The sequence below is a fragment of the Danio rerio genome, chromosome 1, assembly GCF_052040795.2.
Source record: "Danio rerio strain M-AB ecotype USA chromosome 1, GRCz13ab, whole genome shotgun sequence".
NCBI classification, from domain to species: domain Eukaryota; kingdom Metazoa; phylum Chordata; class Actinopteri; order Cypriniformes; family Danionidae; genus Danio; species Danio rerio.
The window spans coordinates 20056340-20080559 of record NC_141021.1 but is presented as its reverse complement, the minus strand read 5'-3'; the positions used below and the strand labels follow the sequence as shown (position 1 = coordinate 20080559).

General features: G+C 34.0%; 1 protein-coding gene across 4 annotated transcripts; it reads left to right on the top strand.

The window, feature by feature from the left end:
* The first annotated feature begins 2246 nt into the window (after nucleotides 1–2246).
* klf3 (Kruppel like factor 3 (basic)) lies at nucleotides 2247–23236 on the top strand. 4 transcript variants are annotated; one of them, NM_131859.4, is given in 7 exon segments: nucleotides 2247–2419; nucleotides 11121–11169; nucleotides 13932–14273; nucleotides 15727–15880; nucleotides 16072–16210; nucleotides 18650–18789; nucleotides 21004–23236. In NM_131859.4, coding segments are annotated over 6 exon segments (987 nt in total). In that variant the 5' UTR covers nucleotides 2247–2419; nucleotides 11121–11139; the 3' UTR covers nucleotides 21186–23236.
* Nucleotides 23237–24220: the final 984 nt, after the last annotated feature.

The window sequence follows — 24220 nt, the reverse complement described above, 5'->3', positions numbered from 1 at the left end:
CTGTTGTGCATTTAAAAAAAAAACAACAATATGACACTATCTGCTATTGTTTTACTAATAAATCATCAAGAGGCAAGCTGTCACACACACACACACACACACACCCACCCACACACACCCACACTTTGAAGGTGTAAATCTGTCATAATCGTTCAATTTAAAGTGATAGCTTATCCACAAAAATGTAATCATGATCTCCTCACCCTCGGCTTCTTCCAATCCCTTATGAGTTTCTTGTGTTGAACAAAAATAAGATATTGTGAAGAATGTTGATTTTCATTGTATTTTTTCTTTTCATATGGATGTCAATAAAAGTTTTCAACATTCTATGAAAATTTTTATTTTTTAGAATTTAGAATTTAGAACAAGCAAAGGGTGAGTAAATGATGAGTAACTCACCCAAATCATTAGTATATGAACTCTGCCTTTAAAAGCGCATGTGTAGTCTAGCTGAAAGCAAGCAGCATTTGTGCAATAATTAACACACACACACACGTATACAAACAAACATGTGTTTCTGGAGTTTGGCCAGTTCCACTCCCACACCCCTAACTGCCAAAGGAAAGTAAATTCACAGTTTTGTATGTGTGCACGAAACAGAAGTGTTGTGGCCGAGTGCAATTCTAGAGAAGGTCTGGTAAATCTGAAAAGTTTGCTTGATTATTCTGTGTAAATAGACACAGGTTGGGTTTATGCGCACTGTCGTCATTGGGTATGCGATATGTTATTGTTGCTGATGACTTGGCGCAACTCCAGTGTACAATAACTTTAGCAACCAGGCTATACATACAGTACACACCTTTGCGTGACAGGTTTAGTGTACAATTTTATTGTGTTAACTTATTTGCATATTCCTTTACATATATATTCTATTTTATTTTTTATATAGATTCAAATAAATGCAATTCAATAAAACAAAACAAGATTAAAAAACACAAGCGTGAATTATGTGTTTATAAGTACTATTTCTCTTTAGTTTTTTCTGTGCATTTTAGAATTATATATATTTTTGTCATTGACCAAATGTCTGTAAGAAAGTATACGATTATACAAAATGTGCAATGATGTAATTCAATACAGTCCTATATTTGCTTTACTTTTGACAGTAATGCATTACAATATTTAGTTATTCCCCAAGAAAGTAACTGGTGTTAACGTTACTTTTTTATGATAAGTAATGCGTTAATTTTGAGATAGTTTTGTGTCACTTTTTCTTATCTTTAGCATATGTGGAGATTTTATCACTTTCAGAACTTGCAGGGTCTGCAATTAACAACGTGCTGTTTAACATACACATGGTCTTCTAAGAAATTCCTGACCCAAGAGCTAGACAAGACGTATAAACTAACTTTTTGTCTTAGTAGTAACCTAAAATCCCTGTCCATCGAGACAATTCTAATTTCTTTTTATTTAATGTGTTTAAAATAATCAGCAAATTCTCTTAAGTGCATTATTCAACGTAACTGTTAATATTAATTCAGATATTTCTTTATTAAAGTGAATTAATTAAACTAAAAAGGAACACATTATAAGTAACTCGTTATTATTACTCGTTACTTTGATACTTTGGTATTATTATTACCTACATAACTCGCGTTATTGTAGTGCGTTAAGCCTACTCCAACACTGCGTATACTTATACTTTCTTACAGACATTTGGTCATAACAAAATTATATTTATATTCGGTAAAACAAAACGCAAAAGGCTTTTATTAAATAACATACTAACAATATTGCACACGTAAAGTAGGACTTAGTAATTCTACTCCGTATGTTTAAAAGAAGAAATTAGAAAACAAATTCTCTATAACATGCCCCCAACATAGTTTTTCACCTTTCACCAACTGATCAAACAGTTAACAATACAATACATGCATAATTTGTAGATTATGCAAGCCATTTGTCTTCTCCCATTGTTGCAGAACCAGGCGACCTTTATCCGCGCTCGTCAGATCTTTGAAAGTCTGTGAGGCGTGTCTTGTCAGGAAGGGAAAGAGGGAGAGATAGAGAGACACAAACAGAGAAGGAAGGAAAGGGCGGAGAGGGAGAGGCAGAAACACACACACACACACACACACACACACACACACACCGTCCGTTCTCTTCTCTTCTGTCTCCGGTTGCGCGTATCTGGAGCCATGAGCGCGCCTGTGAGTGCGCCCCACCCTCACCTCCCGCGAGCACACGCCCGCTGTCCCGCCCGGCCCTCATCATGTGATAGACGCTCAATTCACCCAGGCCACTTTAAACACTTGGACAAAAAAGTTTGTTTCGTAACTCTCGGGGAAGTTTTTCGGCGTCTGTCTAAATGCAAGTGTGTCATTTGGATTTGTATCGCGCTCTCGTGATTCAGCCTGTTGCTTTCGTCCGCGCTCCTTTATAACGGCGCAATTTTGACTTGAGGAATATTTACTGCCAAGTAAGTTTATCATATACATTCACTTTTAATCATTTGATTTAGAAACAACGAAAAACAAACGTTCCTGCTTTAGATAAAAAAATGTGTACATTTTTATTAATTATATCAATACATAACTTCATAGCACAAAGTATGTTTGTAAAAGTAAAATGTACATTACAGCCTACCTACAGTTTAACAGGTACGTATTTAGACTGGTTTATACAGTGAATAACCTACATACACAAACATTTTATAACAAAAAAATCACTATTGAATAGCTTCAACATAAAATAGTCATGGTATTCAATAACCGTTTTATGTTTATTAACATTTAAAATATGTTTAATATTGATACATTTTCTTGGGGTAACTTTACTTGACCTGTACTGCAAAATTTCACAAAATGCTCTAAAAGTGCAATATTGTCATATGATGTATAAATTATGATGATTTTGACACAGTGAAGATTCATATCTATTTTCAGTTTTGTTTTCAATCCTAGACGTTTTACTACAAATTACTAGGAAGACAGTAAAAGTCAGTTAAAGCGTGAATTACTGTTACTGTAAATTCCACTTTTATTGTATTTTTTGAAGTCCTTAAAAACACTGAGAGTCATGTCAGTAACATGCGTAGGATTGTTTTGATAAGTGTAAGTTGTGTTAATATTGCTTTTTGACACTTTCTCTCTCGATATATACTGTACATCAGATTTTATACTGGTACCGGCACTGTTGTGTACTAATTCTTTGCTCTTGGCTGGACTTTAACTTTAATCTTGTATCAGCACAAGTAATTGACATCATTTAGAGTCTCATATGGTTTACAGTCTCTCGGTTCGTTAATGATCAGCGCCAGAGCATATGCAAATGTAATTTTCAGGGACATTAAATCCACTTAGTAATCACAACATGGATCATGCTGATGTTGCCTTTGGCTCAGCTGGGTTTTTTACATTACATTGTTGCCACATTTCTGTGTTAGGAGACGGTGAGAATATGTTAATATGTTTAATTATTAACAAGCAGTATTGCATTAAAACATATTTGCCAGTGCGTTAGTTAATGTACATTCAGACTATCCTAGAAATATCATGACAGTTTGATTCATATTTTGATTCGTTCAAGTTGGTAGTGATGAACTACTCATCTTTAAATATGTTGTATGTGGTCGCTTTTACGTTTAAAATGCATTCAAATTAAGATGCCATGCATTATCTGTTGTTGAACACTCATTCTTAAAATATTAGAGGCAATCTAATATAACTCATATTGACTTAAATCCCAATTGAGACGTTTGGCTTCATTCAACTGGATGTCCTGCCTCTGCATGTTGAACTGTATGATGATTATGTGTACTGTTTATACAGTATAAGCATAGCTGATGTTGCATGTTAGGCGTGAAAATCGAATACAATAAAACTGATAGTCCAAGTCTCAGGGTCAGTAAGGCTGTTGTATTCTGAGCTTTGTTTCAAGGCTGAGGTTTGCGTCAGACATTCCATCTGGCACATGGAGCCTCTTTTCCTGTTTTCAGCATTCGAGGGGAGGCTGTCGAGGGGGGAGTGAATACACACACACTCACACACACACACTCATACACAAGCCTAGACCCTCCACCCACTTACAGCCCTCTTTCCTTGGATCAATACTCTGATGTTATCGCAATACACACACAAACAATCCACTACAAAAGAGGATCGTTTTCGGAGCCGCATTCCATTGTTAAACTGCTTTGCCTTTCTCTCGTTCTCTTTCTCTCTGTCTTTCCCAAAGTCTCTTTAGTTTGAGGAAGGTCCAGAACGGAAACTATGGCCCCCTTATAGCAGAGCTCCTCTCTATGTACTTCTCACTATGGGAACAATAACAGTCTCCTTGTGGCCTTCTTGCTAAATTTAGTCTTCGGTTTTAGTGCGATTAAAAGATATGGTTTTCCACATTACGATCCTCTCTTTCAATCTCAGATCTTGTGCATTCTCAGACACCTGGCAGAAAAAAAGTGTTATCTGAGAGCCTTTGACGGGTTGTGTGCTTTGAGCCAGCTCTGTTTAGTTTGGTTTGGGGTTCGCTATTAGATTCTGCACTTTGTAATTTTGGTCTTGCAGTTTTCTCCATGTCAGCAAGCTGGACCACTGCTCTCTGCTAGGAAACTGCATTAGAGCGTAACGTTGCCGTTCTGTGGTTTTCTCTATGTCTCATGTGTGTATGTGTGTGTGCCTTAATGGATTTGTCTACTTGCAGAGTTGAGCGAAGTGTAATTTATAAGTATCACACATATACGTGTGTATATCACACATCGGAACAGAAATGTTCATTGAACAGTCTTAACTACTTATTCACGCTACTTTAAAACACAAATCACGGCATTCAAGAAAAAAGATAAAAGTGCCCTGATTATTGAGGTCTCTTACAAGAGGTGATAAAAAAAAACAGCTCAAAGATTTTCAAAAGCTTTGTATATTTAAAGCCTGTCTTAAAATAAAAGTCTTGTCTAAATCTTGTCTAACTCAAATCTTGTCTTAATCAAAAAGCTGCGCGAACACATCAAACAGATCATAGAAGACAGAAACGACAACATACTGTACGCTCGGCATTTGCATGAGAGAATGTATCTCTCCACATTAAGGTAGCGGTATCTGTATTGTCATTACGCAAATGGAAACTATAACTAGTGCTGCAAACATACAAACCATAAACAAAGTAGCATTTGCATACCGTTTTTTTACAGTACTTCTTGCTCACCATAGAGATACTCACTTGTGCAATTATGTCTTAATCTGATAATTGATAGAGTTTGCAAATATTTAGGAAATGTGATCAAATGACAGGTGGCGAATTTGTGTCCATACTGACTTCTACTCTGCTTTGATTGGTCAGATAGTTATGCACACTCTAGGATAGTAATGATCAATGGTGTTGATTTTATTATTAAAGTGCAGCAACAAAAACACATTATAAAAACAAGTTCAGGAGTTCAAACTTAGCTGATGATCGATTATAAGCAAGTTTGGCATGCTGTCCCGGGAGAGAGCCCTGAGCTTAAAAGGTCCTGGAGCCCTGGGCTCCCTCCCGTTTGCAGGGCGAGAGGAGAGCCTTGAGCTCAGGTAGATCTCGACAACTTCCCCCTTGATAAGAGCTGATGACTAAAATGAATGCTATGAAGAGATATGCTGCAGGATGAGAGTTTGACTGTAGTGCTGAATTTAGATTTATCGATTCAATTGTTGTGCATGTTTTTGGAATGTGGGAGGAAATCGGAGGACCTTGGGAAAACCTACGTGAGCACAGGAAGAACATGCAAACTATGCACAGAAATGACCACTGGCCTGTTAAAGGGCTAGAACCGGTGGCATTCATGCTGTGATGCAACAGTGCTAACCACTGGGCCACCGTGCTGTCCTATGGAGGGAAAGGTGAAGAGGTAGGGGTGGAAGGGAGGATTCTTCAAATCGAAGATGACTGTAGTGAGAAACCCTGGCTCTTTATAGTGGGTTAGGAATGGCCAGTGTTGGCTTGGGTTTGCTCCTGGCATGCGCTATAGGTGAATTGAATCAACTAAATTGGCCGTAGTTTATGTGTGTAAATAAGTGTGTAAGGATGTTTCCCAACACTAGGTTGCAGCTGGAAGGGCATCCGCTGTGTAAAACGTATGCTGGATAAGTTGGTGGGTCATTTCACTGTGGTGACCCCTGATGAATAAAGGGACTAAGCCGAAGGAAAATGAATGTATGAACAACGTTGTCATATTTGTTGTTCACTTTGATCTTTGAAACTGTTCATTAATATTCAAAACTGCATATCAGAGGAACTTTAGTGATGTCATCAAACCCTACAGATACTTATATTACAGTGGACCTTACTGTTACATTAATATTACACATTTACATTACACTGAACTGAAGACTAGAAATTCTTCTATGTTAAGCTGCTTAGTATATAGACATGAAGATGAATTTGTGTCTGTACGTCTGATTCAAAAAGATCTTTAAAATTCTCGAAATATCTGCTTTCAGTCAACCTACTCATTACCTTTACATTCAATTGGGTTAAACTGAAAGCCCTCTTTTTCTTGGAAAATAATAATAACAATGCATTTACAACTTGCGCTTTTTGTGCAGAAATTGGGGGTGGTATGATTTTTTTTTGTCACAAACCACAGTATGCATATTTAAAACATGTTATCAAATCCCTGGAAGTTCAACTAAGTCATGTCATCTGATATGACATGAGGAGGGCATAGCAGATTGAGTTATTAACTTACAAAGGGCGTAATTATAATAAAATTAGGTATATAAACTTTTAATTTAATTGGAAGTGGAGAATGATATTTATTGATAATTGATGTGTCATGAATTCTTGCGCTAGTTGGCACTCCGATAACTGCATCTAGTAGAGAATGTACCAGCCACCTTATTTTATGAGACTGTTAAGTTTAATTAAGGGTTGTGCGAGTTTATCTGTGTGTGTGTGTGTGTGTGTGTGTGTGTGTATTTTGTTGCTGTTGGCAGTGAATGGCTTCATGATTAATGTAACAGGTTCACTTGAACTCTGCCAAGCCCGGAGGACAGTTGTGAACACTTCGCTCTGCCACACTTTATCATATATTCTTAAAGAGCTTCTCCACCGCTTGGAGAAAAACAGTCCATACTGAAAAACTCAAAATGGTTATTACAGTATGTTTCTTTAGTGGGGTCTGTTTTAGTGCAGCAGCCGATGGATAAAAATGTCTGTCTGTTATTTAAAAAAGGATTGTTTGTTTGAATAAGATTTCCTATGTAGGGGCTTAGCAGACTTTGATACTTCTGCAGACAAGCTAAAAAGAAAAGCTGTGCTTTGATAAGTAGACTCTAAAATAACAATACACAAAGATACTTTAAAAAAAAGTTATTTAATTAATATTTATCTTTGCCAAAATTTTAAAGTTGTCATAAAGATTTTTCTTTTACATTAATATAGTTTAATCAATTAATCCACAACATTGCTACTGTTTTATAAAACCATTACACAACTGTTTTTTAAAACTTTGATTATATTAATAATGTTTCTTGAGGGGCAACCACACTCAAAAAAGACTTTTTGTTGCTTGTCCAAACTACTTCAGAGTTAAAACAACACAATTCTTGAGACTTTATTTGAAAAACTTAATTGTTTTATGTTCAAACCACATAAATTTTGATAAGTGACCTAAATCGATTTGTGTTGGAACAACATGAATGAATGAATTTTGGAACCCTGCATATTCATATGTGACACTGAAGGTGGTACTAAAGCCTATGTAAAATGAATAAATGATTGATATATATATATATATATATATATATATATATATATATATATATATATATATATATATATATATATATATATATATATATATATATATACATATATATATATATATATATATATATATATATATATATATATATATATATATATATATATATATATATATATATATATATATAATACTTATAATACAATATCACAGTTTTATATATTTATTGTACATTGTAAAACCCAACATTCAAATTTATCAAATGAAATGAGTGTAAGTAACTTAAAATGTACTGAAAGTTAAATCAACTCATTTAAAAAGTTTTGAACTCAGTGTTGAAGGTAAAGAGTTAATTAAATACCTCATTACCTAAATGGAGTAAGTTCACAGTATTTGTATAGATTAGTTTTTAACTCAATGGTTTGTAGCAAGAGATTTCCTCAAACGATTTGAGTTGCATTAACTTATTGGGTTTTACAGTACTCAGTTGGCTTGAGTTCTCTTCATTTATTGGGTTTTACTGTGCTCAAATTGCTTCATGCACTCAAATTAAATAAGTTTGCAGTACTCATTAGGATTGTTTTTTTTTACTTAAATGGTTTGTTGCAATCAGTTTTCTCAAATGGTTTGAGTTACCCTAACTTTTTAGGTTTTACAGTGTATATTTGTTCAAATAAATTTAGTTTAGATACAAATTTTCCTTAAAAAAATCTTACTAAATCGTATCAAAACTTTCCTTTTTTCTATAAAAATTATTAAGATCAATTTTCAATTTTTGCAGTTCATTCCACTGTGGCGGCCCCTGATTAATAAAGAGACTAAGCCGAAAAGAGTGAATTTGCAATTTTTAAACGACTTGTCCTCTGTAAGGTTACATATGTGCAGTTTAGTTTTTATAAAAAGGAAACTATAATACTTTTTTAAATCATATTTTGACTATATAGCAATTCACTGAATAAAAATGAGCAGCCTGTACATTCTCCTAATCCTCTCATTTTGTGTTTTTGAAATAAAACCCCCAAACAGGCTTAATGTGACAGTGAATAAATCATGCCAACGCTTTAATTAACAGCTGAACAATTTCAGTGTCTAGTTACATAACCATCCTGTCTGTAAAGCATTTCAAAACCGAACCGAACTTGAATGGCGTTTAACTTATATGTTGTGACTTGTTTTATGTTTTATTAGCTGTACGGAACTCTATACTGTTGGTTTCAGGTTTGGATGAGTTTGTCTGCATTTGTGTGTACGCTCTAGTATGTTGTTTTGTTAACCCACACCTGACCCTGGGGCCAATGGGAGTGTTTCACAAGCCTCTGTGTGTGTATGTGTGTGTGGCATTGTCTTTTGCGATATAGTCCTGTTTATATATCTGTGTCTGAATGTTCGTCTATGGGAGTGTATCAGTACTCAGTGCACTTTATAGACTGTTGTGTGTCTGTGTGTGTTAACAGCACCGCCCTGGGTTAATGATTGTAAAAAGAGACTTTACATGCAGACTTCTCTCTCTTTCTCCCAGACTTTGGACTGTAAAAGCCCTCATATATCATTAAATTAGTCTCATGGCTCACTGATGAAGTGTTCCACATCCCGTTCCTGTTCATGCACTCCACTGAATACCAATGAAAGCATGTCCAGGGTTTCTTTACTTTAAATGGACTACAGCTGATTAGCACCTATAGCATCGGCAGTCTCACACACACACACACACACACACACACACACACACACACACACACACACACACAACACACGTTCAAACAGGACAATGCATTTGTTGGTTTTGTGCTTGCAAGAGTACGTGATTATGATGAAGATATGGTGAGATTGTGCTGCTGAAGAGTTATTAAGCTCTTTTTTTCTGGCCTTTCTTTGTAAAGACTTTTGGCCCTATATATTTCGAATATATATAGGATATAAAAATAACTCAAATACAAGATTAACACTCTTAAAAAACTTAAGGTTTAACAGTAATTATTGATGATTTTCTAATTTCAATAGTTACTGTTGATGGTAAAAGCTGAAATTACTGTATGTAGTGTGTCAAATAGCAAATGTAAATGACATTTTAATATATTTGCAATTAGCTGGAAATTAATGTAATATATAAGACAAATTTCATAAAAGTTGGATTAAACTTTGGATAAATCTGGATTGATATGAGTAGTATGCATAAATATTTATTTAATTAATATTTAAAAAAAATGTTATCACAAATAAAATTTATATTTATATATATATATAAATATAAAGTAAATTTTTATTTATGTACACTATCGGTCAATTTTGTGGCCATAAGTTTTTTTTTAAAGAGAACTTCACATCTTTAATTACTATCAAGACATCTATAATGTCACAAATGTTTTTTAATGCAAAGAAATATGAATACGTGTCAATACTTTTGCGACCCTGAAGACTAAAAGGAAAAAACATCACAAGAAAAACTATATAAACAGACAGTAAGTCATTTTAAACTGTAATATTTTTAGTTTACTGACTGCTGATCAAATGCGACTTACAATTAAAGACGTTATTAACCCTCCTGTGACATTATAATGTTATTAAATATAATATAACTAATAATATTGCCTTCAGCTGTATTTTAAAACAACAACATTTCAAACATTAAAACAGTACTGTGCATTTAAAGGTAATAATACATTTTTAATTATTCATTTTCATATTTTAACACTGAAAATCAGGGTCTGGAACAAGAGTGAGATCAAAAGATCAAAACTCTGGGGTGACATGGTGGCTCAGTGGTTAGCACTGTCGCCTCACAGCAAGATTGTCGCTGGTTCGAGTCCCGGCTGGGCCGGTTGGCATTTCTGAGTGGACTCAAGAGTTAAATATAAAAGATTAAGTCAGTTGTAATGTCACATAACACAAGTGTGAAATTAAAATTAAAAAACAACCAGGGACTGTTAGCTGTGTCTCTTCTGTTAAAGCCACAAAAGGGAAATTAGTGTTGGGGATGTTTCCTTGTATATTTGTTTTTTGTTTTGTGCAAATTTAATAAAAAAATATCCTATAAATAAAGCATTAAAAAAACAACAACCAGGACATCAAAGCCCTAGAGCTTGAAGAAGAAACTCCCTAAAAGGTGGTACAATTCTGAAACGGATGATTATCTGGAGATGAAATAGTAACATGTGGCCTCTCTGTTCTGCAAGACCACACTGGGTATACAGTAAGTGGGTCAGGTGGGAAAAAGCCTTGTAATAATGTTGCAGTCTTATGTTGAAGCACACACAAAAACAGCTCTTAGCCCCGAGCGCTCTGACTTCCCCTGTACTTGAAGTGATTAGCGTTTCAGCACCTCTCTCATGCTTCCCTTCTTCTGTGTGCCTGGAATGAAGAATGACTTCCTGATGGCTCACCTCAGATGCGGGACTGTATTTTTTTTAATATCACTAACTGATTAAACTACTTTATTTTACAGAATTCCACTTGAAGCAGCCATGCTCACGTGTGATCCAAAACCAGACATGGTGAGTACTGTTTTTGAGGTAAAGTTTCTATATCAATTGACTGTTAAGAAACGATTCCACACACACTCACACACACAAAATAGGTTTTGAAGATTATTGGAGTGTGCTTTACAAGAAAACTCTGGCAGTCTTCTAGTTTTGCTCTTTATATACAATGAACTTACTTTAAAACTGACCTAAAACAGCTTGTACAACTGAACTATTAAGTTGAAACCAGGTTTATTAACATAACAACATGTTGTCATGACTTATTGATCATACGAAGTGTAAAAATAGTGCTTATTGATATATACAGTGTCAAACGTTTCATTCCTGTTCATGCACTCCACTGAATATCAATGAAAGCATGTCCTGGGTCACTTTACTTTGAATGGACTACAGTTGATTAGCACCTATAGCACCGGCAATGTCACACACAAACAACACACCTTCAAACAGCACAGCATATTTGTTTGTTTTGTGTTTGCAAGAGTATGTGCTTGTATTGAAGATCTGATGGGATTGTGCTGAGTTTTTAAACTCTTTCTTTGTGCGATTTCTTTGTACAAACGTTTAGCTCTGTGATTTTCTTATAAAAATAACTTTCTCAAATGTGTAATAAATTGAAATGACACTGGGAAAAAGTATTGAACACATGAAGAAAGGGAGGTATAGAAATCTATGTTCTTAGAAGTTAGTTCTTCAAAAACCCTCTGCCCTTTGCTATTGTAAATTAATAGTAGATGCTTCAGTCCAACATTATCAGGATGATGAAGATGAAACCATGCCGGGTGGGCATTGTAGCAAGACAATGATTCAAAACACAGCCAAGGAAATGGTTTCAGAGAAAGAAAATCAAGCTGTAGAATGGCCCAACCAATCACATGACTTGAATCGAATAAAAAATTCAAAACAAAAATCAGATTTGATAGATGAAACCACAGAACGATCAAGATTTTTACAGTCTGTTGATGTCTGTGAATAAAAAAATCACACCTGAGCGCAGGGCCGGAGTGGGACTCTTTTTCAGCCCTGGAGTTTCAAGCCTTAGACCGGCCCACCTCAGTTCACCACTGACTATATTAAAATAAGGTCATTTCCAATTGAGTTTCTAATTACACTATTACGTCTTTTTTGAGAAAACAGCTGTTTTAGAACTTAAAATATTCAACAACCCTTACAGCATTATATGTCTTAACAATAAAAATGAAAAAAAAAATGTTTCTCTGACGAGGACCGAACCCGGGATGGCAGCGTTGTAACTTAACGTGCTAACCACTGTACCACAACAGCTGTACCGTGAAAGATGACTTATCTGGTTATATCATCATTAACCTGTAGGCTCCATCTTGCTCACGAGGCTACGAAAAAATAGATAAATAGAGCAGAACTGCGGTAAAATAATGAATAAGAAGGCTGTGGTCAAGTAAATAAATAAATTACTTTTAAAAAGTGTGACTGCTGAGAGCAACAGATTCTGGAGCTAGGGAGACCGGCCCTCGCGGCCAAAAAACGGACCGACCCACCGGAAATTCTCCCGGTCCTCCCGATTAGCCAATCCGGGCCTGCCTGAGCGGTTCATGTGACTCCATTCTCCATATGAGAGGCATCTTTAAACTGCCATCATCAAAAAAGTATTTTATAAAAAGTATTAAATACATCATTAAATTCAGTAATTCAGTACTTTCTCCTTGTGTCATTCCATTGTTATTATGCATAGCAAATATTTCCAAATTTATTTGTTTTGTTCTATTTTTATGTTTGGATTGTTTGGGTTTTTATCAAAACTTGGTTTAAGACCATGTCAACAGCTCCTTTAGAAATATTATTCCCAGGAAAAAACATAACATGTTCAATACTTATTTCCCCCATATATATATTGTTAATTGTTGTTAATTGTAGCCTTTAATACATGCAATTAATGTTCAGTAATACAATATTCATTAAATATTCATTAATTTCCAAAAATGTGTAATTATAAGTATATTTTCAGTGTAACAATATGTTCAGTTAACCACTGTTTAATAAAAAAATCAAATAAAAGATTTAATTTCATATGGAACCGGCAATTATTGGTAACGTTAACCATCGTCTGTAATTATCAGTGAAATTTAGCAATCTCTCAGTGATTGTTTCTACCCCAAGTGTATTACTCAAGAGAATTTGCTTTAGGCTAATCTGATTTTCCTCCACCTTCCTGCTTCTTGTACAGTATGTGTTTTTCTTTCTTTTTTTTTTTTTTTGCATCCGGTTTATGTGATTTTAAAGAAAACAATGCTTCACTTTCCGTTTCCAATAACAAACCTACCTTACCAGCTAGCACACAATGGGCTTCATGGCGCATGGCCATCTGAGTACCCTGTTCTTCTTGGGTCAGCACTGTGTTTGCTCAACTGCAGTTTCCATCTACAGTCCTCCATTTCTGCCAAACAACACAAGACTTTATGGAGACTAATTTTGGAGTATATTATTAGGATATTACAAAAAAAATCTCTAAAACTCATCTCCTTCTTGCTCTCTTTCCCAATTTATCTCTTCCTCTAACTGCAGATGGACATGCATTCCTTTCTTATTAGGTTAGGAGTTTATATGGGGTGGGAAGTTGAATTTGGCTCTCATTCAGTCATTCAAAGTTACTCTTTTTTTTTGTCGATTTATAGTCCCCAGACTCAACTGCTACTCAGTGCAGCTGCTTTATATGAGCGCTTGTGTAATTATGTGCATGTGAATGTGTAAATAAGCTAGCGAGTTCACAGCGTGGTTAATGTTGTTCTCTCTTGCAGTCATTATACCAGCCCTACTCTACACTGATTAAATCGCATGAGACGTTTGGAATGGTTTTGCCACCTGCTGTGGTCAGTGGAGCACACCTGTACCCTTCTCACTACCACCCCAGCTATCAGCTGCCCTACTCACACCGTCAGTCCCAGGACGTCCATCAAGCCCAGATCGAACCTGTTGATTTATCCATCGGCAACAAATCTTCTGGTTCATCGCCTTCATCCTCTCTGGCATCATCATCACCCAGAGCCAGTCCTCCATCGCCCTATGAGGCACACAGTCCTGCCTCTCGCTGTTCTCAGAACAGACAGCTGAGCCCGTCGCTCACCCTTCCCATTCCTGCTGTAAGAACAACAACAAAATATACATTATTTAATTAGAATGATAATAATAACAGCATCTTCACTTAAAAGTGACTTTTGCTACTTGTTCAAACTTTAAAATGAGTTGAAACAACATAACTCTGAATGTTTTTGGGGACAACTTAATTGTTTTATGTTCAATCCAGTTAAATTTGTAAAAACGATTACATTAACTTATTTGATTTGTTTTAGGACAACAGGAAGAAATTGGGTGAATCCCAGCATTTTTACAGTGATCCATAGACACGTGAAAGCAAATTTATTAGTTCTCCTGTGAAATGTTAATATTTTAAAAAGAGAAAAATTTTTAGCATAGTAGGTTTTTTTTTTATTAATTATTTGTTTATTGGTTTTAATGAACATACCAAAAAAAGACAAAGACAATGATACCAGTAGACACAAGTATAGCAGCAAAAGTCATAAAATAATTAAATAAATAAGTAAATAAGTAAATAAATAAATACAAACAGAATACAAAAATCATAATAAACTCATAAAGTTCTGCTGTGATTGAGTAAAGGCACACTTATTATGAAAATACATCTAAGGTGGTCAGAGAGTCAGAGGTTCAATAGAGGCATCTATATTTTTTTGAAAGACATCCCCTTTGTTTCTTAAGTAGTATGTATTAGATCATTGTTTTATTCAATAGTTGTATGAACAGTTCAAATGTTGGGGGCCTTTGTTGGTTCCAGTTGAGCAAAATGCATTTTTTTGCTAGATAGGAGACAACAAGTCTCTTTGTAGAAGAAGGATCAAGTGTCTTGTTCAATTCTGTACCACATGTAAAAAATACAGGGTTCCACACAATGCATTTTGCTATTTTGAAGAACTAAAATAGACTGTCACTGAGCAATTGACCAGCTGAAAGCAGGTCTAAAGTCCAGCGCAGAGCGCGTTAATTGTGCCCCTTAAACGCATACACATTGCTCTAATATACACAGACGTACAATGATACACACATTTTTTCATATGTAAAAATATTTAAGGATTAAAATATTTTAAAAATCATTATTTTCTACATAAATATAAAAACCACGACCCCCATGCCTTTTTTTTATCTCGGTGGACTTTTTTCTGTTTATTTATGATAATTTGCTTTTGTATTATGTTATTATTATTATTATTATTATTTATTATGTGCATGTTTATATTTGTTTTAATAAAAAAACAAGCTTAGATTTGTCCACCTGTCGGGTTTTGGAATAAATGGGGCATAGGACATTTTTTGGATATTGACCACTCTTTGCTGTTATTGTTCATTTATTAATTTACTGGAAATTAAAACTGAATTTAGAAATAGTTTTTATTCATCAGTTTTCATCATTGCTATTGGTTCTATAAAAAAACTTATCAACCTTTTTGTGGCTTATCTAAAATGTAGACTCGTACAGCAGCAACATTTCTTATCAGTTTTTCTCTCTTTTGTTTACAGGTGACGCAGGTTCTGACACCCTTCGTATCGAGTCCTGGCATGATTCCAGTAATTCCTATGCCGTTATCTGTGCTGTATCCTCCCTCCCTGCACCTGTCTCCATCCATCATAATCTCACCCGTCACACCTGAGGACCCGGCCAACCACAAACACTGTAAGCCAGATCACATTCTGGATCACACACACACACACACACACACAGACACATTCACATCTGATCCTTAAGCAAACAACACACACTGACAAACGCTTTCACTCATGAGTTTTGATGGCTGACAGATGCAATAATACAGTAATATATCCTTACGCTTCTGCATGTTTGATACATTTGTCTCTTGTCTTCAGTCTCTGTAATAAAGTCAGAGAATTCTTCGGACCACCATGAGCTTCTCAAACCAATCAAATCTGAGCCGCACCCTGAACATACTCAGGACAACCACAGCCAAGAGAAATCGGTCATCACTGCCTTACCGACTTATAATGAGTGAGTGATCTCACACATACACATGCATGCATGTACACACAGACATGCTATCATTCATTCTGTTCACTCTGCATTTGTTATCCTACAAATAAAAAGTAGGTTAAATTAGAGTGTGCGTACAGTATGTGTCTGACTGTAAGGCAGGTTACAACTTGTTTTGTAGCAGGTTTTTGACATGCAATACTGTACATCTGCTTGTAAAAACAAACTGTGTGATGCCTTATGGAAGACTGTTATTACACAAATGCTGCTGTCTTTCAGTTGTTCTATGAATGCATTTATCCATCTATCTATCTATTCATCCATCCGTCTATCCTTATACACATCAATTCATCCTTCATTCATTCATTCTATCTACCTATCCATCTATTCACCTCATCTTTTATTTTATCCATACATACATACATTTATCCTGCTATCTAGAACATGTCTAAACATGTCTGTTTCATTCTATCTATCTATCTATCTATCTATCTATCTATCTATCTATCTATCTATCTATCTATCTATCTATCTATCTATCTATCTGTCTGTCTGTCTGTCTGTCTGTCTGTCTGTCTGTCTGTCTGTCTGTCTATTTGTTAGTCCTTCCACACATCTATTTATCTTTCATACATTATATCTTGTTATCCATCCATCCATCTATCCTTCATTCTATCCTTTATTCCATCCATCTGTCCATTTGTATTTCATTCTATCCATCCATCCATCCATCCGTCCGTCTGTCCTTCCACACATGTATTTCTCCCTATTTCATTCTATCTACATTTATTCTACATCATCCAGTCTTTTTGTCTTTCATTCCATCCATCCATCCTTCAATGCTTACTTCTGTCCGTTTGTATTTCATTCCATCCATCCATCCATCCATCCATCCATCATCTATCTATCTATCTATCTATCTATCTATCTATCTATCTATCTATCTATCTATCTATCTATCTATCTATCTATCTATCTATCTATCCATCCATCCATCCATCCATCCATCCATCCATCCATCCAGCCATCCATATCTATCTATCTATCTATCTATCTATCTATCTATCTATCTATCTATCTATCTATCTATCTATCTATCTATCTATCTATCTATCTATCTATCTATCTATCTATCTATCTATCTATCTATCCTACCACACATCTATTCATCTTTCATTCATTATATCCATCCATCCATCGTCTTTTGTCTCTTATTCTCTCCATCCATCTATCCGTCTGTCTGTCCTTCCGTCTCTCTGTCAATCTTTTTATCTATTTCTCGTCTGTCTCTCTGTCTGTATGTCTATCTATCTTTTTATCTGTCTATCCTTCCACACATATATTCATCCTTTCATTCCATCCATTCATTTATCCTTCCATCCATCAAAATCTTTTTTTGTCTTTCATTCTGTCCATCCATCTGTCCGTCTGTAGTCCGTCTATCTTTCTGTCTGTCCATCCCTCCATCAATCCAACGATTCCTAACAATCCTAACTGCCACATCAAATAATTTCTCCTGTATGTTTCAATACAAGTAAAATCTACTTGACCTCTGCAATTGGAATTGTGTTTGAAATGGGTTTGGTCTTCAGTTCTTTTTCGATTTTGAAAGTATGTATGCATGCATGCATGTTTGGTGTAGCGCGTATTGTTTATCTGATGTTTCTCACTGTGGGTCTGATAAAAATCCCCCAGCATGCACTTCACAGACAGTGTGTCTCCATGTACTCTTCAAACCCTCATGGGGTGGGAACATATCTGAGCACAAGCGTGTAGTTTTTGAATGCTGTGTGTGGAGTTTTGTTTTTAGTATTCTGATTGTAAGTGCAACCGTTCTTGAGCGCACTTTTTTCACACTGGATTTATATGTGTGTTGTCTATTGGGTGTGGTGTCATTGGTTATGGACATAATGTGTGACAAAAAGGAAAAAAAGTGATGAAAAAAATTATGTGGAAGGGTGGAGAGTGCACTTGATGGTGAGAGGAAGGGAGGAGGAAGGTAATGTGATAATTTTATATTGGGTGTGGTGGCCAAAAAACAGCTACTTTTAGGAGCATACATTTCAAAAAGTGGGATAATAAGTGGCATTCTATAGACAAATATGAATGTCTGTAGCTTAAATGGACAGGGAGTGTAAGGTGTATGGTGAGATAAAAGAAAAGTGAAGCAAGATATGTTTAATTACAGGGTGTATCTAGGCAGCGATATACAGTAAGAGGTGTTTCTGTTGAGTAAATGAAGGGGATTTTTTTTGCGCTGGTTTATTGTCTGGTTTATGTGATGCTAACTTCTAAATACACGCACTACACAAGGGGACTGTCTGGGTTTCATTTGTCGATTGTGATCAACTGTGTATTAAGATTCTGACCCCTGGTGGTTAAAATAAAAGGTGCACTTAAAAAGCAGTGACGGAAACTAATAATAAATATATATATTTTTTCTTTTTGTCTCTTTAGCAGGGGAAATACACAATCTCCAAAGGTAGAATCTCCAGATCTGTTGAAGAAACGCAGAATTCATCGATGTGACTTTAATGGCTGCAATAAAGTCTACACCAAAAGCTCTCATCTGAAAGCCCATAGACGCACACATACAGGTAAAAACATGCACATATATTTGTGCACAAACAGAGACACATAAGCAGAGATAGCAAAAGTACACACATCCTTTACTCAAGTGGAAGTACAGTTAATCAAGTTAAAAACGACTCTCGTAAAAGTTAAAGTACTGATTACACTTTTGTACTCTAGTACATGTAAATAGGTATGGCCTGAAATAAGTACTTAAGTATAAAGTATTCATTACTATACCTTTTTTAGTTTCACAGTGGTAACCACACTGCACATCATGTATACATCTATACAAAACAACTTACATTTCTAATTTTTTAAAGTGGCTTTCCCTGTACATTATCGACAACAATATAGACTTTAGCTCTTATGTTGTTACTATTTAAATCAAAGATTTAAAGGTTAAATATGACATCTAAGATGTACATAGATGACATGTAAGAGAGACATCATTTCAGTGTTAAAAAATGGGCTTTGGACAAAGATACCATTTAAATATTTTGTGCGTCTCATTTACCTGTGATCCGATCGACCAAAATGCGTCTTATTACCTGGTATAAACATAACATCAGTCATGTTTACATCACAGATTCCCTCTCTCTCATCAAAGTTTGCCATTCTTGCCGTCCCCATGGTAAGCTTAATAAACAAGCCTACTTAGAGCGTGTAGGTTAAAAAAGCCCTGCACTGTAGCACGCAGGCACACAATGACAAAAAAAACCCCAAAAACTATTGAATAAAAAAGGAGTTAAAATTACACAATGACAGCAAATCTTATAGACTGCACCACAAAAAAATAAAATAAAATAAAAATAAAATTAATAAATAAAAAAATAAACAAAAAAAAAATAAAAATCTGTAAAAATGTAGGTAGTAGAAATAAAAAGTTGTCAGAAAAATAAGCAAAAGTACTGATACCAGAAAAATCTACTTAAGTACATTAACAAAGTATTTGTACTTAGTTACTTCCCATCTTTTGCACATAAGTAATTACATCACATTATTAAAAGTTAAAATATTATAAAATGTGATTTTGTACAAAAACAACAAAAAAGCCAGACTATATATAGTGGTATCAGTTTAAAATATTGAAATATTATTATTGAAATGGTGACATTCTTTATTAGGATTTCACTAAAGAATAATTTGGATTTTGAATAGGTAACAACTTACTAAAAGTAATTTAGACATTACAAAAACTTTCTTACTGTATGTTGCATGAGTATTATCGATTTTTTTTTTATGACAAATCTCATTGGAATGTTAAGTAGAGATTATGTTCTATGAATATATTTTTTGAGCCCTCAGTTTCTAGATTTTTAAATAGTTTTATTGTATCTCCAAATTTTATCTTGTCCTTTGACTTGTTTTGTTAAAAAAATTCTTGTTCATCTGTAATTAAAACATCTTAAAGTGTAAATCTTACATTTCTTTTTAAGAAATACATTAAACCAAAAATAATAGTACAATGGAAGGTATTTAATCAAAATAATGTGATTTTGTTAAGCCTATAATTATATGATTTAAAATTTTTACGCTCTCAAAACACTTCAGTGTGAAAATATATTTGCATGTTTTACTATAAACCTGAAATATAGTGTATAGATACAAACACCACACAATAGTTTTATATTCCTTCAATGTTGCTTCATCATTGAGTCTACAGTCGTTTTTACTTTTGTCTTTTTGTCTGATTTTCATAGCGTTCTTTACTTCAAATCAAATATATCTAATTTGTTTGGTTCATGGCTTATAACACTTTAACAAAACACTGATGGACTAATTTTCTAAAATTCCTTTTTTATTTTATCCATCTTAAAATTGATTAAGGACCACAATAGAAGCATTGTGCCCATCAGGGCTTTATTGTTTTTTTATTTCGAAATGTTTTGAAACAGTTTGCTTAAATCTGTCGAATAAAATTCAGTTTAAAATATTGAAATATTAATATTGAAATAGTAATATTAACTACTTTTCTAAAAAAAAAAAAAAAAAAAAAATTCCATTTTATCTATCTTAATTATCCATCTACATTATCTAGAACCCCAATGGAAACAAGCCCAGGGCTTTATTGTGTTTTTATACTCTATGGTTTTATTTTAAAATTATTTAAATAATTTATAAATCTGTCAAATAAAATTCAGTTCAATCATTATCAATATCTGAAAGTGCAGATTTACTTTAAAATGATTAATATGGGTGAATAAATGACTATATCATCTTTATGTATTTCCTATTAGGAGAGAAGCCCTATAAGTGCATGTGGGAAGGCTGTACATGGAAGTTCGCCCGCTCAGATGAGCTGACCCGCCACTATCGGAAACACACAGGTGTAAAGCCATTCCACTGCCCAGACTGTGACCGTACCTTCTCTCGCTCCGATCACCTCGCCCTCCACAAGAAGCGCCATCTTCTTGTCTGAACTCAAAACTGCAACACATGAATAGAGCAGAAATCGCAGCAGTTGCTCAGCAGGACTTTTACCCTCAGTGGATGTTTTTGTGTATCCTTTTCCTTTCCTGTTCAGGACACTATTCATTTAGGAAGAAAAGTGGAAATGATGGATCATATGATGGATTTTACTATCCAAATGGACATTACTGTGGGTATCAAATATGGATAGTGCTTTGGATATGACCCTTGTATGTAAACCAAACTAAATTAAATGCCATCCATATTCAAAACAATAAGCACCTTTTCTCTCCATAAACGTCTTTCTGCCGTTCTGTGTTGCCCACTGCAGGTCAGAGGGCCCATTTACTACAAAAAAAAAAAAAAAAACAAGCAAAAATACACAAGCAGTATGTCAGTCACAAATACACACATACACAACAGTTTCACAGATGTAATATTGTTTTAGAAAGCAGCTCGGGTCAAACCTGCACAATGTGAATTTTTTTCCTTTATATTATTAATAAAAATGTAATGAGTATACACAGATCCTGTATATGTATTCAGCATGTGTTTCATGTTTCAGTGTAAAGACCAAAGCTGATTGTCTTATGCATCCTCATGTATATATATATATATATATATATATATATATATATATATATATATACAATTTTTTTTATTTTTTTGTGAAGATTGTTTGATTGGGTCGGTCAGTCGTTATACTTTGACTCTTAAGAGTTGAGTTGTGACTGAAAAAACTAAACATAAAAACTAAGTTTTTTGTTCCAAAAGTAGCTTTCGAGCACCTGACCTATTACAGAAATGGTTAAACAGTGGTATGTTTAATTAATTGTAAACATTAATTAACACCGTAGTTTACTACCGTAAGTACTATGTACTGTGTAAGTTCTTGCAACTACACACATGCACAATTTACTATTTAGTAATACAATTATGGTAATGATTTTACCCCCAAATACATTATAAAATTTTTTTGTGAGAGGTCAAAATGGTGTCTTAAATGTTAATAGGCGGGTATTAAAACACATACAGTACATGTTAGTTGCAAGGACTTATAGAAAGTTTCATTTTATTTTAATCTCACCATTATTCATATTTGAATAACTTCTGTAATCATGAATATTCATATTATCCTAAATGTTATATTGTTTTATCAGTGTCTGAGGCTCAAAAGGGTTAATCGTTATTTCATTGAGGGGTTTTTAGGTGCAGAAAAATGTGAACCATTCAATAAGGGGCATTATTTTATTGCAGTGAGTTCATCTAGGTTATGGGTAGCGTCGTCTCTACTGCTAATACTATGTTTGTGAGGGAGATTTGCTTAATGATCGTGGAGACATACAGGGACAAGTGTACTCTTGTTTTTCTGTCTTGCAAATAATTTTTATGTGAACAAATGTTTGTTAAAGGGCAATGTGTAAATGGAAACAGTGCACTTTAAAATAGATTTAAAAAAGGGGCCATGAGTAGCTTGAAGCTTTTGGGCGATATCTCCATATTTTTTCTCTTTCTTCTAGTTGTTTGTAATAGACCAGTTTTCTGTTGTGCTCTTCTCATGTGAAGGACAATTTTAAAGAATATTTCAAAGGAGGAAAAGAACAAGGGCGAGTTTAAATAAGAAAGGAAAAAGTCCTTAAAGAAACATTTGCGATGAGTTAGAGAAAGAAATAAAGAGAAAAGGCATGAAGCTGTTGTTTTTTGGTCTAATGTATAAAACACAGCAAAGCTGTATTTAATAAAAGAAAGAAACTAATCAGATAGGATAATGGAAATATTAATATATATATATATTTTAGTGGAATAATATGACTGAATGGGCAATTTATAGAGAGCTTGATTCTGGTTTAACTTCAATCCCTAAAAATTAAACATTTTGATAAAGATGTGAATCCTTTGTCTTTTCTATAAATGTACATGTATTTTCACAGTTCAAAGGGAATAGTATGCTTGTGTCATTATATAAACTGTGAATTTTAAATTGTTCAGACATTTTTTGTATTATATAGATTTAAATATGTATCACTCAATAAACTTTTTATGGTGAATATTTTGTATAAATGTGTTGTCATTGTGTTTTAATGTTTAATTCAGCATTAAAAGCAATCAGACATGTTTTTCTCAGAATTGCTTGTTTTGACAATGGCAGAATGACAAAATATAAACTTAATTGCAGGAAAATAGGCAGAACTGTTAGATATAAATCCAGAATTTCGACTTTTCTGTAATTGGGAGTATTGCCAATTCTGATAACTGGAGTTCTGAGGGGAAAAATTAAATTTGAAATATAAAATTGTAAAAAAAAAAAAAATAAATAAACAAATAAACAAATAATAATAATAATAATAATAATAATAATAATAATAATAATAAGAAGAAGAAGAAGAAGAAAAAATAAGAAATTAAATTTTGAAAAAAAAAATGGAGAAACAAATCAGATATTTAACCTCTGGTTCCTTTTTACATTTCTGGGTTTCTCAGTAGCGGAGGTCATCATAGTTGGGTAAACTTTGAGCGCATGAATGGGAGAGTACAGAAAATATTTTTTTTACAATTCCATTTGCTTAAAAAATAAAAGAAAAACTTCACGATGGTGTTATCAAGACTTTAGGAAAATAAATTTAAAAATAGTGAGACTGATAATGGCAACCAGAAGAGATTTGATGCAATTTTTGCAGAGTTGATATAATGTGTTATAAATGTGGTATAAATGTGTTTTTTTTTAAATCAAAATGTTAAAAACTTTCAACAATTTAAGATTATGATAACCGTAAACGTGTGAAAAGGATCCATTGTGATAAAGACAAATTTAAAAATTCTGAGAAAATAGGTCTAAATTGCAAAAATTGTGAGAAACCCTATGAACCTGCAATTATAAGAAATAGTCTGATATAGCAATAAATGCAAAATGACTCAAAATTCAGACTTTTTTACTCTGAACTGTGAGTTCATAGTATCTCATGTCTCTTCTGAATTTGAACTTAAAACATCTCTAAATTGTATTTTTTTTCTTTGATCCTCATTGTTATTATTTTTTTCTACACT

Excerpts from the sequence above, each read along its gene's own strand:
- klf3 (XM_087235039.1), top strand. The coding sequence starts at position 11,140 with ATGCTCACGTGTGATCCAAAACCAGACATG. Across the intron at positions 11,170-13,931 it reads GTGATCCAAAACCAGACATG|TCATTATACCAGCCCTACTC; the intron begins GTGAGTACTGTT and ends TCTCTCTTGCAG. Across the intron at positions 15,881-16,071 it reads CCCGGCCAACCACAAACACT|TCTCTGTAATAAAGTCAGAG; the intron begins GTAAGCCAGATC and ends TCTTGTCTTCAG.